This window comes from Ictalurus punctatus, chromosome 26 (genome assembly GCF_001660625.3).
Source record: "Ictalurus punctatus breed USDA103 chromosome 26, Coco_2.0, whole genome shotgun sequence".
Lineage (NCBI taxonomy): Eukaryota > Metazoa > Chordata > Actinopteri > Siluriformes > Ictaluridae > Ictalurus > Ictalurus punctatus.
This window is the reverse complement of record NC_030441.2, coordinates 13739622-13754961: the sequence shown is the minus strand read 5'-3', so window position 1 is coordinate 13754961 and position 15340 is coordinate 13739622. Positions and strand designations below refer to the sequence as shown.

At 39.2% G+C, this 15340-nt stretch overlaps 2 protein-coding genes across 2 annotated transcripts in view; one reads left to right on the top strand and one right to left on the bottom strand.

Annotated features, from left to right (window-relative positions):
• Positions 1-1260: 1260 nt before the first annotated feature.
• LOC108258496 (CCN family member 1) lies at positions 1261-11564 on the top strand. The gene is made up of 5 exons (XM_017457171.2): positions 1261-1561; positions 2076-2289; positions 4172-4534; positions 8599-8780; positions 10259-11564. The coding sequence occupies exons 1-5, from the start codon at positions 1511-1513 to the stop codon at positions 10562-10564; spliced, it is 1116 nt and encodes a 371-aa protein (XP_017312660.1). The 5' UTR covers positions 1261-1510; the 3' UTR covers positions 10565-11564.
• A 192-nt stretch (positions 11565-11756) lies between these two features.
• ddx39aa (DEAD (Asp-Glu-Ala-Asp) box polypeptide 39Aa) overlaps positions 11757-15340 on the bottom strand; it is a 5246-nt gene continuing 1662 nt past the window's right edge. Inside the window, exons 4-10 of the mRNA XM_017457166.3 lie at positions 14966-15242; positions 14760-14878; positions 13817-13948; positions 13242-13351; positions 12979-13123; positions 12587-12734; positions 11757-12028 (exon numbers count right to left, since the gene is read on the bottom strand). Coding sequence (XP_017312655.1) covers positions 12012-12028; positions 12587-12734; positions 12979-13123; positions 13242-13351; positions 13817-13948; positions 14760-14878; positions 14966-15242 — 948 coding nt within the window. The 3' untranslated portion in view covers positions 11757-12011. The remainder of the gene's footprint in view (positions 12029-12586; positions 12735-12978; positions 13124-13241; positions 13352-13816; positions 13949-14759; positions 14879-14965; positions 15243-15340) is intronic.

The window sequence follows — 15340 nt, the reverse complement described above, 5'->3', positions numbered from 1 at the left end:
ATATTGGATCATTTCCCTCAATAAGCAAATGACCAAGTATAATATTTTTCTCTCATTTGTTTACTTGAGTTCTCTTTATCTACTTTTAGGACTTCTGTGAAAATCTGATGATGTTTTGCGTCACATTTATGCGGAAATATAGAAAATTCTAAAAGGTTCACAAACTTTCAAGTACCACTGTAAGTGTTAGGTTATTTGCTTTAATTTACTTTAAGACTGTCTGTCCCAATGCTTTTGCTAAGCTAAAAATTAGGTGGTCTGCCTCCAGTTTTGCCATGCCTCTGCCATGTACTAAGTTGTGGAAATATCAGGAGATGAAAGCTGAAATTCTGATCTGTTGTCTCATGATCATCTTTTCATCTCAAGCTCAAACGTCTTCAGGGTATAGCAAGAATAAAAGAATTGGCCTTGCCGTTTCGGAGGGGACTGTCTAGAAGCAAAAATGATGAAGCATCACCATGGCAACAACAGATGAATAGAAGGACAGTCTTTAAAAAAAAAAAAAAAAAAAAAATATATATATATATATATATATATATATATATATATATATATATATATATATATATATATATAACTCCTCTAACCTCTTTCATATCCTTTCAGGAGTTTAATTTCCTCTCCTCTCAGTAACATTCGCCGTCTCTTAGCCACTGTTTGACAAAACCCTCAAGGTCTTCAGCTACTGTATGTGCTTGGAATGTATTCTGTCTCACAAATATTGTGGTCCTCAGCTCTCTGTAGTGTGTCTGCAGTGTCAGGGTGTAGTTCATACTCCCTTTAAAATAACAAGCAGAACTCAGTCATGGAACACCTGCTCTGACCTCTCTCTCTCTCTCTCTCTCTCTCTCTCTCTCTCTCTCTCTCTCTCTCTCTCTCTCTCTCATGCACTTTTACTGTGTTTACATATCCTAAAGTCTCAGGGAATAAAAGAAAAAGAAAAACAAGGGCAGCTGAGTATATTTTTGTTGGGTTCCGTGACGTGACTGCTGTGTAGGAATGCACCAGAAAAGGCACTTAAAAGCCGTGGTAATATTTTAATACAGACCAGAAAAATAAACACGGCTCTGCGTGGCCTGCTCAAACCAGAGACTAATTATGATTTTATGAATGACTGTATTCATGCCTGGCCACGCCCCTTACCGCTTCACAGAGTCACACCCCACCCCTTTGGAATGCACTGGCACGAAGCCCGAACATAATTGGCCGGATATATGGAGGTGGGTGGAGCTTGAGAGGGCCACGCGCGTTTGCCATAAATATAGACTGCGCTATAGCGCGCGGATGATCCGAGATTTACCCAGAAAAATTCAAAAGGAATACCGGGACATTTGCGTTTTATTTGTTTTGATGTGTTTTATTTTAGTTTATTATTTCTTTTGACGTCTGCGTTTAAAATTAAAAAATATGTGCCTTGCATTCTTTGTCTATTTATACACTTAACAGAGCCTCTTGGCGCACCGGTTCATATTTGGATTATTGTTGTCATTGTGTGACTGAGTTTGCAATAATGAAGAAACTGACCTATGTGGCTCTTTTAACATTTGCATCAGCTTGCATGGTAAGTTTTCATAATTAGCATGTATATAAAAGTTGTATTCATTACCAGGACTAAATTAATAGGACTTGTTTTATTTATTATCTTATATCTTGTGTTTCTAAGTCGTTTATGTTTAACAAAAGTCACAGTGCTGATTAAGGCTTGTTCTGTTATGCGTGTCTTTCACTTTGTATTCATTTTGTATGTACAAGGACAGAGGAATCACAAGCCTGTCTTTCATCCAGTGCAATCATACACAACTAAGTGCATCTGATTACTATATTTCTTGGTTGATGATAGTTAAAAGTAGTTGGGCTATGTGAAGTTTCCAGTCCAGTCCTCTAGAAGTTTTTGCTAGTCTGCTTGTTTTTTGTTCTCAGTTTCCAAACCACCTCAGCTCTTGGTTACATGAGGTTCGTTGAAAACTGTGGACTATGCAAAATGTGGACTTGTGCTTGTGAGAACTGCACATTAAGTCACAAGAATCTATATCTTTCCTAAAGCCTTGATATTCATTCACATAATGAACTCGCAGGTTGATGCCAGCTGCCCAGCTGTGTGTAAATGTCCCACCATGCCCCAGATGTGCCCTGCTGGAGTGAGTCTGATGTTTGATGGTTGTGGGTGCTGTAAAGTGTGTGCTGCCCAACTCAACCAGGACTGCAATACTCACAAGCCCTGTGACCACCATAAGGGTTTGGAATGTAACTACGGGAACGATGTGATGTTGGGAACAGGTATATGTCGAGGTGAGTTGAAGTAAAAGTGTGAACATTTGTATGTGTGTGTATATGTCCGTAGTAACTGTGAAGTGTGATGCTCTGAAGCTTTTTTTAGAGTTCAGATATTTTTATGTGCTTTGGTCAGGCGTCTTTTGTACAGGTTAGACTGGGACAAATTACAACTGGTATTATATTTATCTGCATACCCATGGTCCATCACACATACACATGGCAATGAAACTGCGTATCTGTTATCACTGTCATGGTAATCTGGTATTCCTCATTTCCTGATAGTTGAAGAATTAGTTATAGAATTTCTTTAAAAAAAGAAAAAAAGAAAAGAAGCACAGCAACAGAGCCTAGATGGGCACGGAAGATATTTGGAAGCTGATGATGATCTTTTTTTATCGAGTCCCACCAGAGATGGACGGAAATGGAACTGCATTCTAGACAAGTTGGTGATGCCAGTGTATGCTATGAATAGGCACCTTTTGATCACAGAGCAGATATTATATCTCTCTCTCCACCTCTTCTCACCCTCAAACAGCTTTTCCATGACATTTGACCTTTTACTAACCCCAACCCCTGCCTTTGGCTTGTTTTTTGTCATGCCAGTTGTGGTGTAGTGACTGTGACTAAGACTGCTGCCATGTTTGCTTGTTGTTGGGGGAAGGACAGAGCCACCTGCTGTCATCTGAACCTTGGGAAAAACCATTAAAATTTCAGAACATGGAATTGCTTGCTGTATAGATGGCAGAAATAGCTATACCAACATCATCAGAAACACATGTGCGTCCATGTATGTGTGAGAAAAGTTGGTTTTTAGAGTAAAAAACCCCAAATGTTTATCATCATAAGAACATATTTTTTGTGCCTTGAGGCCTTGCTTTGGTGGCTTGATGGTGTCAAGTCTTAAATAGCTTTTTATCCTCACATGCTTGAAGGAGTTGGGCATCTGGAAGACATGTTGATATCTTAAGTGGAGTGTTGTCTTTGCATAAGCAGAGGAAGTCTCTGTACAGGGAGTTCCCGTTTAAATGCTCAGTTTTCACTCCACAGCGCTAACAGAAAGTTGCCTGGTGATGCAAGTTAGGGGGCATACTGTTATACGAAAATAATCAGTGACAGGTTGGCATGATGCAGCCTGACAGGAAGTTACTGTTACCAACCCGAAGGTGATTATTTTCCAATAACAACAATAGCATTTTTATGGATTAAACAACGTCATGTGATACTTATTTGTTAGTTACGTTTAATGCTGTGTTGTCTGAAAAATTAATTGGTTCCCGTTATTACTTTTGTATTAGCTATATACTGTTGCTCCCTCACCAGCCCCTCTTTATCTCTCTCTTGAAGTTTACAGGACAAAAATGTACAGCTTGTCATGTTACTGAGAAACTGCAAAGCTCTCCTATCTCAAAGTGCTGACACAGGAGACTTCTTCCAAAAATGTTAAATAAATGACTCCTCCAAAAAAATTCCACCATACCAATAATTATACACGTTTAATCTGTTTAATTGTAGTGTCCGAACATACAAGTCCTTGTTTATGCTGTTACAATAGAAATAATAACTTATTAGAACAATTAATATAAATGTTAATATAAAGATTGCAACACCTTCTGATCAATCAGAATAGAACATGCAACAGTGCTGTGATATATACTCTCTCTCTCTCTCTCTCTCTCTCTCTCTCTCTCTATATATATATATATATATATATATATATATATATATGTGTGTGTGTGTGTGTGTGTGTGTATATATATATATATATATATATATATATATATATATATATATATATATATATATATATATACGATGTCCAACAATGATCATGATTCCATGCTATTTTCTGCTTCCTCCCCATAACTAAGTCTTCATCCTTCTTAATTTTTCTGTTTAGCCAAACTGGAGGGCCGCAGCTGTGAGTACAACGGTCGAATGTACCAGAACGGCGAGAGTTTCCGTATGGGCTGTAAACACCAGTGTACCTGTATAGATGGAGCAGTGGGTTGTGGTCCTCTCTGTACCACGAACCTGCCCCTGTCATCACCCTCCTGCCCCTACCCTCGACTGGTGCGGGTGCCTGGCCAGTGCTGCTTTAGTGTGGACTGCCATAAAGGGGCAATAGCACCACTGATGCCCCCATGGAAAACAAAGCAGCAGGCTAATGGTCCCCTAGACAAGAGCGAGAATGTGCTGGGGAATGAGTTGTGGGAGAGGAGGAATGGATGGGAAGATGAACAGGGATATAAACACTTACCAAGTAAGTAATTGGTCTGACTGGATTATGTACTGCACATTATATGTGAAATTGGAATGTGTTCATGGAATTGGATCAAAACAGAAATAGGGGTCTTTTCATATTTGGTCCAAATACTAGAGTCTCTACTGAGGATTGATTCTGGGCTCATTTAGAGGAGTACATTAAATAATTTCAGGAATTTTTACACAGAAATAGTTTTTCAAAGCAGGACTGATTACACAATTCTATAGGTCACTTAAGTGGGAACAGTGGGCAGCAACCACTTCACATCTCTAGGGTCTCTGGTTCAATCCTGAGTCTAAGTTCTGTCTGTGTGGAGTTTTGCATGCTGTCCCCATGTCTGTGTGGGTTTCGTCCTGGTTCACCAGTTTCATCCCACCATGCCAGTAGGTGAATTGGCTATGCTAAATTGCCCCTAGGTGTGAATGAGTGTGTGAATGTGTGTGCATGGTGCCCTGCAGTGGACTGGAGTCCTATCCAGGATGTATTCCTACCTCACGCTCAGTGTTTCCAGGATAAGCTCCGCATCCTCTGTGACACTGACCAGGATAAAGATAAATGAATGAATGAATGATTGAATGAATATACTTCACTTCTGTTATGCATTTTTTGCAAAACAGGAGAATATTAATTTAATTAATATTTCTTTACTTGTGCTCTATACTGGTCAGCAGCTTAAGTGAAGCCTTTAAGTTGAAGATGATAATCTCCAATATGTAGTTCAGTTTATTATGGGCTGTATTAATTTCAATGCTTTCTTCACTCACCGAGAAGTTATTCCTTTTCTACAGAAAGACCACAACATTCCTTTTCCTCCCATTATAAAACTTTATAAAACTTGAACTAGGAAGTAAAGTGACAAGTTGAAATGTTCATGTTATTTGACGCCCAGCCCTGCAACCAGATCACTTTCACACATGCGCTAGACCACCCCGAATTCACTCGAAGCAAACCTCAGACCACTGTTTTCAGGTGGACCAGAGATTGGTTTTGTGGACCACACCCAGGCTAAAAACAGCTTTCATGCTTGACCAAATGTTCCAAACTCCCAAGACTGCTTTTCCTTCTGTAAATGTACTATTGAATAGTATTATATTGTCTAGTAGGATGACCGAAACTGATCAATTACACCTTACACTCTTACACCAATTATATCCAAAATAGCTTACAAAAGTAATCAAATGTTTTGTTCAGTTTGCAAATTCTAAAGATTTAATGTAGAAACAGATGGTTTCTCTTTTACGAAAGGTTTTTAAGAGGGACCTCCTTTAGAACACTACAATCATTACACATCCAATGAACCATTAGGGAAGGTTTTTTTTTTTAAAAATCCATTGACCACCAACTGACCACAGCCATCCATGGACATCCATTACTGGGCTACTTAGCTAGGCTTAAAGATATTATTATTGTTCTTTTTTTTGACCACCTTAGTACTCTGTCCAAAATATAGATGGCTTATTAACACTAACAAATGTATATTTCCACATCGTTTCAACATTATTGTGCTCCCTGGGAAGATTATTCTTTTTTTTTCTTCTAAGTTTAATACTGGTGTGCAGTAGTATATTTGGTGTAGTTAAATACATTGGTGTGAAAATGTATTTACCCCCATAGTTACTAAGTACCCAAATCTATGAAACTGCATTCATAATGGGGTTCAGCTGGACTAGACGCAAACAGACCTGATTACTGCAAACCCTGTTCAGTCAAATCAACACTTAAATAGAACTTTTTCAACAGCAAGTTGGTTAAAAGGTCGTACACAGTAACATACTATGCCAATATTGAAAGACATTCCAGAAATGATGAGGAATAAATTGATTGAAGGGTTATAAAGCTATTTCAAAGGCTCTGGGACAAAGATCCACAGTGAGAGTCATTATCTCCAAATGGAAAAACTCGGCACAGTACTGAACCTTCCCAGAAGTGGCCGACATTCCAGAATTCCTCCAAGAACACAGCAATGACTCATCCAGCAAGTCACAAAAGAGCCAAGGACAACATCAAAGGACCTACAGGCCTCTCTTGCATTAATAAAGGTCACTGTTCATGACTCCACTATCAGAAAGACACTGGGCAAAAATGGCATCCATGGAAGAAGAACATTAAGGCTCATCTGAATTTTGCCAAAACACAACTTCATGATCCTCAGCTGTTTTGGGAGAATGTTGGACTTGTGGATTGACAAATTGAAAGTGGAACTGTTTGGATGACAGGCGTCCCGTTACATCTGGTGTAACCCAAACACAGAATTCCACAAAAAGAACATCTTACTTACAGTCAAGCATGGTGGTGGAAGTGTGATGGTGTGGGGATGCTTTGCTGCTTCAGGGCCTGGGCAACTTGCAATAATTGAGGGAAACATGAATTCTGCTCTCTACCAGAAAATCCTAAAGGAGAATGTGCGGTCTTTAGTCCGTAAATTCTCAAGCCCAACTCAAGCCCAACTAGATTATGCAGCAAGACAATGATTTAAAGCATAGGATTAAATACTAGTCCTAGAAGTAAGTGAAAGACTGATCTCCAGTTATCAGAAACATTTGGTGGCACAACCAGATTTAGGTTTAAGTGGACAATTACTTTTTCCCATGGATGATAGGTGTTAGATAACTTTTTTGCTTCAATAAAATAAATTTAAAAAAATTGTATTGTGTGTTTACTCAGGTTGCCTTTGTTTTGTTGTATTTCATTTGAAGATCTAAAACTATTTAGTATGAGATATACACAAAAACATAAGAAATCCTTTTATAAATAAATATAAATATTTTTTTCACAGCACTGTAAGCTTTTTTGTAGCTTGTCTATCATCTATTGATGGCAAATCTTATTAATGTCAAGGTCAATCATGGTCTAATAGCACTAATAGAGCACGAATAGAGTCCCATTGGGGCAGGAATCACGCTGCACCATATGGGGAGAACATGCAAACTACACACACACAGAGCAAAGGTGGGAATTGAACCACCAACCATGGAGGTGTGAGATAATCATGCTAACCACTAAGCCACCATGAAATTAAATCTAATATGTTTCTTCAAACAAAGACAAAAATATAAATGCAGCCATTGGATCTCATTTGTCAAGCTGGATATAAGCTGATGTATGCATCAATCATTAGTACGAATGCTTACACAAGAAATTTGGTTTTAAGGAAAATCCTGCAAATGTTTAGTTCATTTCCAGTCAAAAAACTTCCACTTCTGATCATTTGTACTCGCAGATGTCTGTTTTATGGAGATTTGTGGGCGTTTCTACATGCAAATGACCTGTGTCATGCACTTGCTTGGTAATTTAAGGGTGACTGGCATTCATCCTGCACACATCATCATTCATTATTCATGCATACACATGCAAGTGTGAATAAAATCAGCATTTTAGAAACTTTTGTAAATGCGGCAGAAATTTACTAAAAGAGTGACAAATGAGACCCAGTGTGTCTATAATGTGCAGAACCATTTTTACTGTAAAATATACTGCAAATAGCAAATATTGTGAGAGAGAAAGGCAGTTTATGTAGTTAATAAGGTCCGCATATCAGAAATGCCTTGTCTTCTATGGAAAGGCTCAGAAAAAGTAATGTCTCTCGCTTTATCAGTGGCTGAATATTTTTGGGGCAGTTTCAGGTTTTTTGTGTGGTTTTTGAAATGTAGTTGGACTGGAAATTTTGCTGAAACCTGGCAACCCTGGTTAATGATATTAGCTCTTCTGTGTGCTCCACGCATTCTGTCACAATGAACAAAGTTGAACAAATGTACGTCTAAAACCACTCAAAACAAGCTGATAGACTGTATGTTGTATTAATGTATGTTGTCGACGATCAACTTCTGTAAATTATAGAGTCACTCTAAAAATTCACTAGAGTAGTAACGTATAGCGTAAGTCAAGTGTGATAGCCTCTTGATTTAATTTTGTTTTAGGCATGTTATTAATGTCTATATTAATGTCATCCTGTCCCACCCATCTGGTCAGGAGCAGCTGATGTTTTGTTCTTCATCTTTTGAACCAGATGCTGCATATGATATTTAAGCAAGACTATTTTTCCCCCCTCTACTCTGTCTCAGACCCATTTGCCATTGTTCAGACGCGATGTGTGGTCCAGACGACCGACTGGTCTCCATGTTCGAGTAGTTGTGGAATGGGCGTGTCCTCTCGAGTAACCAACAACAATGGTCAATGCAAGCTGGAGAGAGAGACCCGCCTGTGTAACGTACGACCCTGCAGCCCACTGGCTGCTGTGCCTAAGGTATTTTATTATAGCCTAACAGCCTGAGGCTAATCCCTTACAGAAATATCACATGAAATATATGTGTAAATAATCACGTGAAATTTACACATGCTTTTTAGACACTCTTATTTATTTATTTATTTATTTTGACATTTTTTAGATATAGGGATCCTTTCATGTGTACTGCATGTATATTTATTTTTCCACACTTTTCACACAGAGGTCATGTGTTTTTATTTTTCACGATTTTTTTCATACAATTCATTTACTTTCATTTTTCAGATGTGATTTTTATCACGATTAATTATTTTTCACACGCCATGACATACTGTTTAATCACGTGTTTAGTTCACACGTGCAATTTCAGGGCACAACATGGTGGAATGCGCCATCACGTTTTTTACATGATCATATAATACTCATATATAATCATGTGAGAAAATCTTATGATCACGTGAAATGTACACAGATCAGCCATAACATTAAAACCACAGACAGGTTCAGTGAATAAATTTGAATATCTTGTTACAATGACAGCTGTTAAGGAATGGGATATATTAGGTAGCAAGTGAGCAGTCTCTCGAGGTTCTCGAAGTTGATGTGTTAGAAGCAGGAAAAATGGGCGTTAGGATCTGAGCGACTTTGACCAACGGCCAAATTGTGCTGGCTATACGACTGGGTCAGAGCATCTCCAAAACTGTGTTCCCCTTATGCAGTGGTTAGTACCTACCAAAAGGATGGCTGGGTGCGTGTGGTTCGCTTACCTGGAGAAGAGATGGCACCAGGATGCACTATGGTAAGACGACAAGCTGGCGGAGGAAGTGTGATGCTCTGGGTAATGTTCTGATGGAAACTTTGGGTCCTGGCATTCTGTTTGTGATGTTAATTTGATACGTACCACCTACCAAAACATTGTTGCAGACCAAGTACACCCCTTCATGGCAATGGTATTCCCTAATAGTAGTGGCTTCTTTCAGCAGGATAATGCGCCCTGCCACACTGCAAATTGTTCAGGAACGGTTTGAGGAAAATGATAAAGGAGTTCAAGGTGTTGACTTGACCTCCAAATTCCTCAAATCTCAATCCGATCAAGCATACATGGGATGTACTGAACAAACAAGTCCGATCCATGGGGGTCCCACCTCACGTCTTACGGGACTGAAAGGATCTGCTGTTATCCCAGATACCACAGCAAACCTTCATAGGTCTTGTGGAGTCCATGCCTCGACAGGTCAGAGCTGTTTTGGTGGCACAAGGAGGACTTACACAATAATAGGAAGATGGTTTTAATGTTATGGCTGATTGGTGTATAGATCAACCTGTGTGTAGTAAGTTGTTTTAGACCAAACCTTCACTTCTGAACAACCAAATAGGATAAACTGGATTCTGTGAATTTCTCTCAGTTTACATTTAGCATTTTAACATGATTCCTTCTTTCTGTCATCTTTCCTCTCCTACATTTTCCTCTTTTATATCCATTTCCTGTTCCTCTACAGAAAGGGAAGAAGTGCACACGCATGCAAAAGTCACGAAAACCTGTTCACCTGTCCTATGCAGGCTGCCGTAGCGTCCAAGCTTACAAACCAAACTACTGTGGCGTGTGCACTGACGGGCGGTGCTGCGTGCCACGACGTACCCGTACCGCCTCAGTCCTTTTTCAGTGCCCTGGAGGAGGGAGTTTTGACAAAGCAGTCATGTTCATCTACTCCTGCAAGTGTGGACAAGACTGTGGGCACCTGAATGAAGCAGCTATGCCACCTCAGAAGTGGCTTTATGGAGACACACACAAGTTCATTGACTAATTTTCTGTGAAGACTTTCTATGGCATAATTTGAACGTATCATGACGACAGTGCACAACACATTTGCACTGAAATGAGAATATTTAAATGTAGTTTATCCCACACAGCCCACTGCTGACTCAAGTGAAGGCATATAAATAGATTACAGTCCTGTTTTGGGTTTTTTTTTTTTTTTGCCTTGCAGGTTTGGTTGAGAGTTCTGCTGGTCAGCAAGTATGAATGGATGCATTGGTTTGTTGCATATATATTTTGTAGTTACACTTATATAAGTATTCTGTAACACTGACTGCTTCATGTAAATCCTGACAAAAAAAAAAAAAACCTGAGCTTATAAAAAAATTCAAATGAGCCAAGGTGATAATTGTTTGTAGATTAGTGAGAATTAGAAAGTTAGATTTTAGACACTTTGTTGGACAAAGTGACAAAAAGGTCATTAATTAAGGAATAATACGCATCAGGGCATGCTGTTATAAGAAAATAATCAGTGACAGGGTAGTTAGATGCTGCCTGCCATGAAAGATAGTTACTGTTACCCCAAAGTTATCACTTAAGGATCCATTGCTACTGGCATGCTTCATTACCATATTTTGTCAATTTTGCACTGATGTACATTTACGGCATTTGGCAGACGCTCTCATCCAGAGCGACTTAAATTTGAGTAGTTAGGGGCCCAGCAGTGAATGCTTGACAGTGCTGGGATTTGATCTCACGACCTTCTGGTGAAAAGTCCAATGTCTTAACCACTGATGCATCAAGTTTAACATCGGCAGGACTGACGCAAATAATTATAGGACAAAACTACAGGTATTCATTTACTATAAACTATGTATTAGGTATTGTTCATGTTAACAGTTTTCAATCTTCGGCAGCTAAAAGTTTAAATGTTTCTTTTATTGCACTATTACTCATGAACTCTGATTGTAACTGCAGTAAATAAACCAGTACTAGAAGTGGCTCCAAGGTTGCAGCACAAGAGAATAAAGAGTGATTTTTGCCTTCCATTTTGTTCACATCCCTAGTTACTGACTCTAATAAGGGCAATCGCTCCATATGCACTGCTTATTTATAATTGACATCTGCAGTTCCCTCTGTTGGGAGAACTCTGCTACAAACTAAAGCAGGGATTAACAGCACAGAAAGAGCTCAAATGTAACCCAAGATGCAACATGGACAAAAGACAAAAAGCCACTGTATTAAAAAAAAAGAAAAAAAAGGGGGATTTAATTCTCAAACCAATGAACAACAATTAACATGTGAAATTATAAAAGTACCCACCCAAGACTGCAATAAAATAAACACATTTTAAGACACACATTAGAACAGAATCGATGGGAAGTTGAAAAGGTGGTCTGTCAACAGATATCAAAATAAAATACGGAGGCATCTTCTCTTCCACCATCCAAAGATGCCAAATGCACCACGATCGTTATTGGATTACAGGACACAATTCATCTGGACTGCTCAACTGCAAAAGATAGAGAACGGGAGCAGACAAAGTTACCATAAAGCAAACAGCATACTCATCCCAACGCTGGCTAGAATACACATTTCCACTTAACGGCATACTGCATGGATTCGAAGCATGTCCAAAACACTCGCGCTGAATTTTTCACCACTTTTGTAAAAACAAATTGTCATGGACACATTTTGTTTTGAAAGTTATGCCAAGTATTTTTTATAGCTAAACGCTAATTTTTAAAAACAAATAAATAAATAAAAAACTAGGCAAGTGGCCTCGTCGTTCCATGAAATTTACATTTGACAGCATAATTGAGTTCAGTTAAGTTAGCTCCACCTCCAAAAGTTCATGGGCTACAGACAAATGTCTACTGGAGCAGAATCTAAAGTGGTTCCTGGAACTAAAACCAGGCCTCTGGAAATAATGCCCCTATATAATCACCAGATCATGCTATTTATCTATTAGCTATCAGTATTTACTGTTGAAGCATTCCAAAGTTTTATATTATATTATATTATATTATATTATATTATATATATGAAGAGGACATTATTGGGTTCTTACTGTATGAAGAGATGTCTATTTCCTCTGGCAGTTCGGCCACATTCACTTCAAAACGGTCCTGGACATCGTTGAGGATCTTGGCATCTGTTTCGTCAGACACAAAGGTGACCGCCAAACCTTTGGTCCCAAATCGACCGGCACGAGCCACCTGGAGGAAGAGAAGGAGCAAACTTAGTGCATTATGTAGTACATCTACTTGAACAGACAATCATTCATTCTCCCTTTCGTTTTCCCAAAGGGTTTAACAGAATCTGGAAAACCAGGATGTAATGATTCACACAGACGCTTGATTAATGTCCGTGGTGAAAGGTTTCCAACAATTGAAATGCCCTGCTGAACTGGCAGTTGCACTAATCTTACTGCAGCATTGATAAAGATTTGCAGATGCTCACCCTGTGTAGGTAAGTGTCCGAGTCTTCGGGCATGTCGTAGTTGAAGACGATGTTGACACGTTCAATATCCATCCCCCTGCCGAACAGGTTAGTCGCCACCAGGATCCTCCTCTGGAAATCCTTGAATTGCTGATACCGTGACAATCTGTGCAGTAAAAGCAGCAAATATGCTTAGCTCAACTTTAAAACAAAACACTGGATACCGTGTACAAAGAAAGACAAGCTACAATTCCATAAAGGCTACTAAGAACAAGAAGTCTCACCTCTCCTCCTGAACCATGCCTCTGTGAATGGCGATGGCGGGGAAGTTCTGCTCCACCAGCAGCTGAGAGAGAGCGACGCAGCGTGCTACTGACTTCACAAAGATCACAACCTGCACACAAACACTCAGCATTTCAAACTGAATTTTCATACAGCTGCCAGATAACGCTTTGCTGGTTTCAGGTTTGGTTTTGATGAAGACTGAATGCCTATAACGTACAAAACACTAGAAGCCTTTCCTGAACTGAAGTGTTTGCATGCATGTCAACCAGAAAGTTCTGTAGTGTTCAGAACTATATTTTACATATTTTTCAATTATTTTCTAATTGACTTTTTCTTTACTGTAGAATATGAACAGCTTCCAACATATGCTTTTTTTAATTTTTATATATATATATATATATATATATATATATATATATATATATATATATATATATATATATATATATATATATATATATATATATATCACACACACACATACATATATATACATATACACATATATATATGAAGAATACATACTATATAAATGAAATATGATCACATTAACCAAGATCAAAGGAAAACAAACCTGGTTGAACTCGAGGACATCGAGCAGGTCAAAGAGTTTGCGATTTTTTTCGCTGTCTTTCAGCTTGCAGTAATACTGCTGCAGGCCGTGCAGAGTCAGCTTTGTCTCATCATCCACAAACACCTCCATAGGCTACAGACACACACAGAGCTGCATGTCATTAAACAAGCAAACAACCCCGAAAGAGCTGTACACATACACACAGACATCTCACTCCTCAATACTCTTCCACCGTTGTAAGATATTTCTTACAGTTCCTGCAGGAGTTCATGTTTTAAGTACGACAGTCCGGTTATTGTGAATAACTCAGCCCAATCTGTCTTTCATGATTGCACGATAATATATTCTAAATATTTAAGTAATGAACAGGGCCAGGGCTGTCTTGGATCCACACATCAGTAAGAAAACTATTTGAGTGGATGTACCCATACCAGCCTAGCACTGCATGGATATACAGAGCTTCCAAGAGAAGAATCAGTGACTAGCATTTCCAATAACCATCAAATAAAAACCTGACAAACTGCAACAAACAGTGTAATGAGTGAAAGCTATGATAAAGAACTGAACCAATGCTGCATACACAATATTGGAAAAAAATAGCACATCAATTATAAGATTGTACAGAGGTGCAAACATTTCCAATGAGAACATAAAGTCCTAGCAGACACGGGGGGTGGGTGGGTGTAAACAAAAAACTTTTCAATGCAATGGCAAAGTTAATTAAGACAAACCACGTGGGGGGGGGAAGAGATCACTATCTTTGAGTGTTTATATGCATGTTGCCATACTCTGTGTGCAAAAGGCTTATAATGCAATAACAAATCAGTTCACAACTGCGATTCAAATAGCATATTAAACACTGACAAAACCCTAACGACGCTGAATCCTAATCATAACTGACATACGATCCATAACTACTTATGAAAAGTGTCTGGTGACTCACGTCTTGCATGAACTTGCGACAGACAGGCCGGATCTCTTTGCTGAGTGTAGCACTGAACATCATGCACTGCTTCTCATGGGGGGTCAGCCTGAAGATATCCTGCACGTCCCGTCGCATATCTGAGATGAACAAAACTGGATTTTTAGAAAATCGCCGGCATTTAAGAATGCATACAACCACGATCAAAACTTCCTCTGGTGACTCACCGAGCTGCTCGAGCATCTTATCGCACTCATCCAGGACGAAGTGCTTGACGTTTTTGAGGCTGAGGGTCTTGTTGCGGACGAGGGCGAGGATTCGGCCTGGTGTACCCACCACGATGTGAGGGCAGCTCTTCTTCAGCACCTCTTCATCCTTCTTGATTGGCAGGCCACCGAAGAACACCGAGCACTTCACGTTGGACATGTACTTGGAGAAGCGCTCGTACTCTTTGCTGATCTGGAAGGCCAGCTCACGAGTGTGGCACATGACCAGCACCAAGACCTGACGGCAAACAGACGATGGATGGAGTGAGAGAACTGAGGCATTTATAGAGATTTACTGGCTCAAGATTAAGCAACCTAAGAAAAAGAACTCTTCCA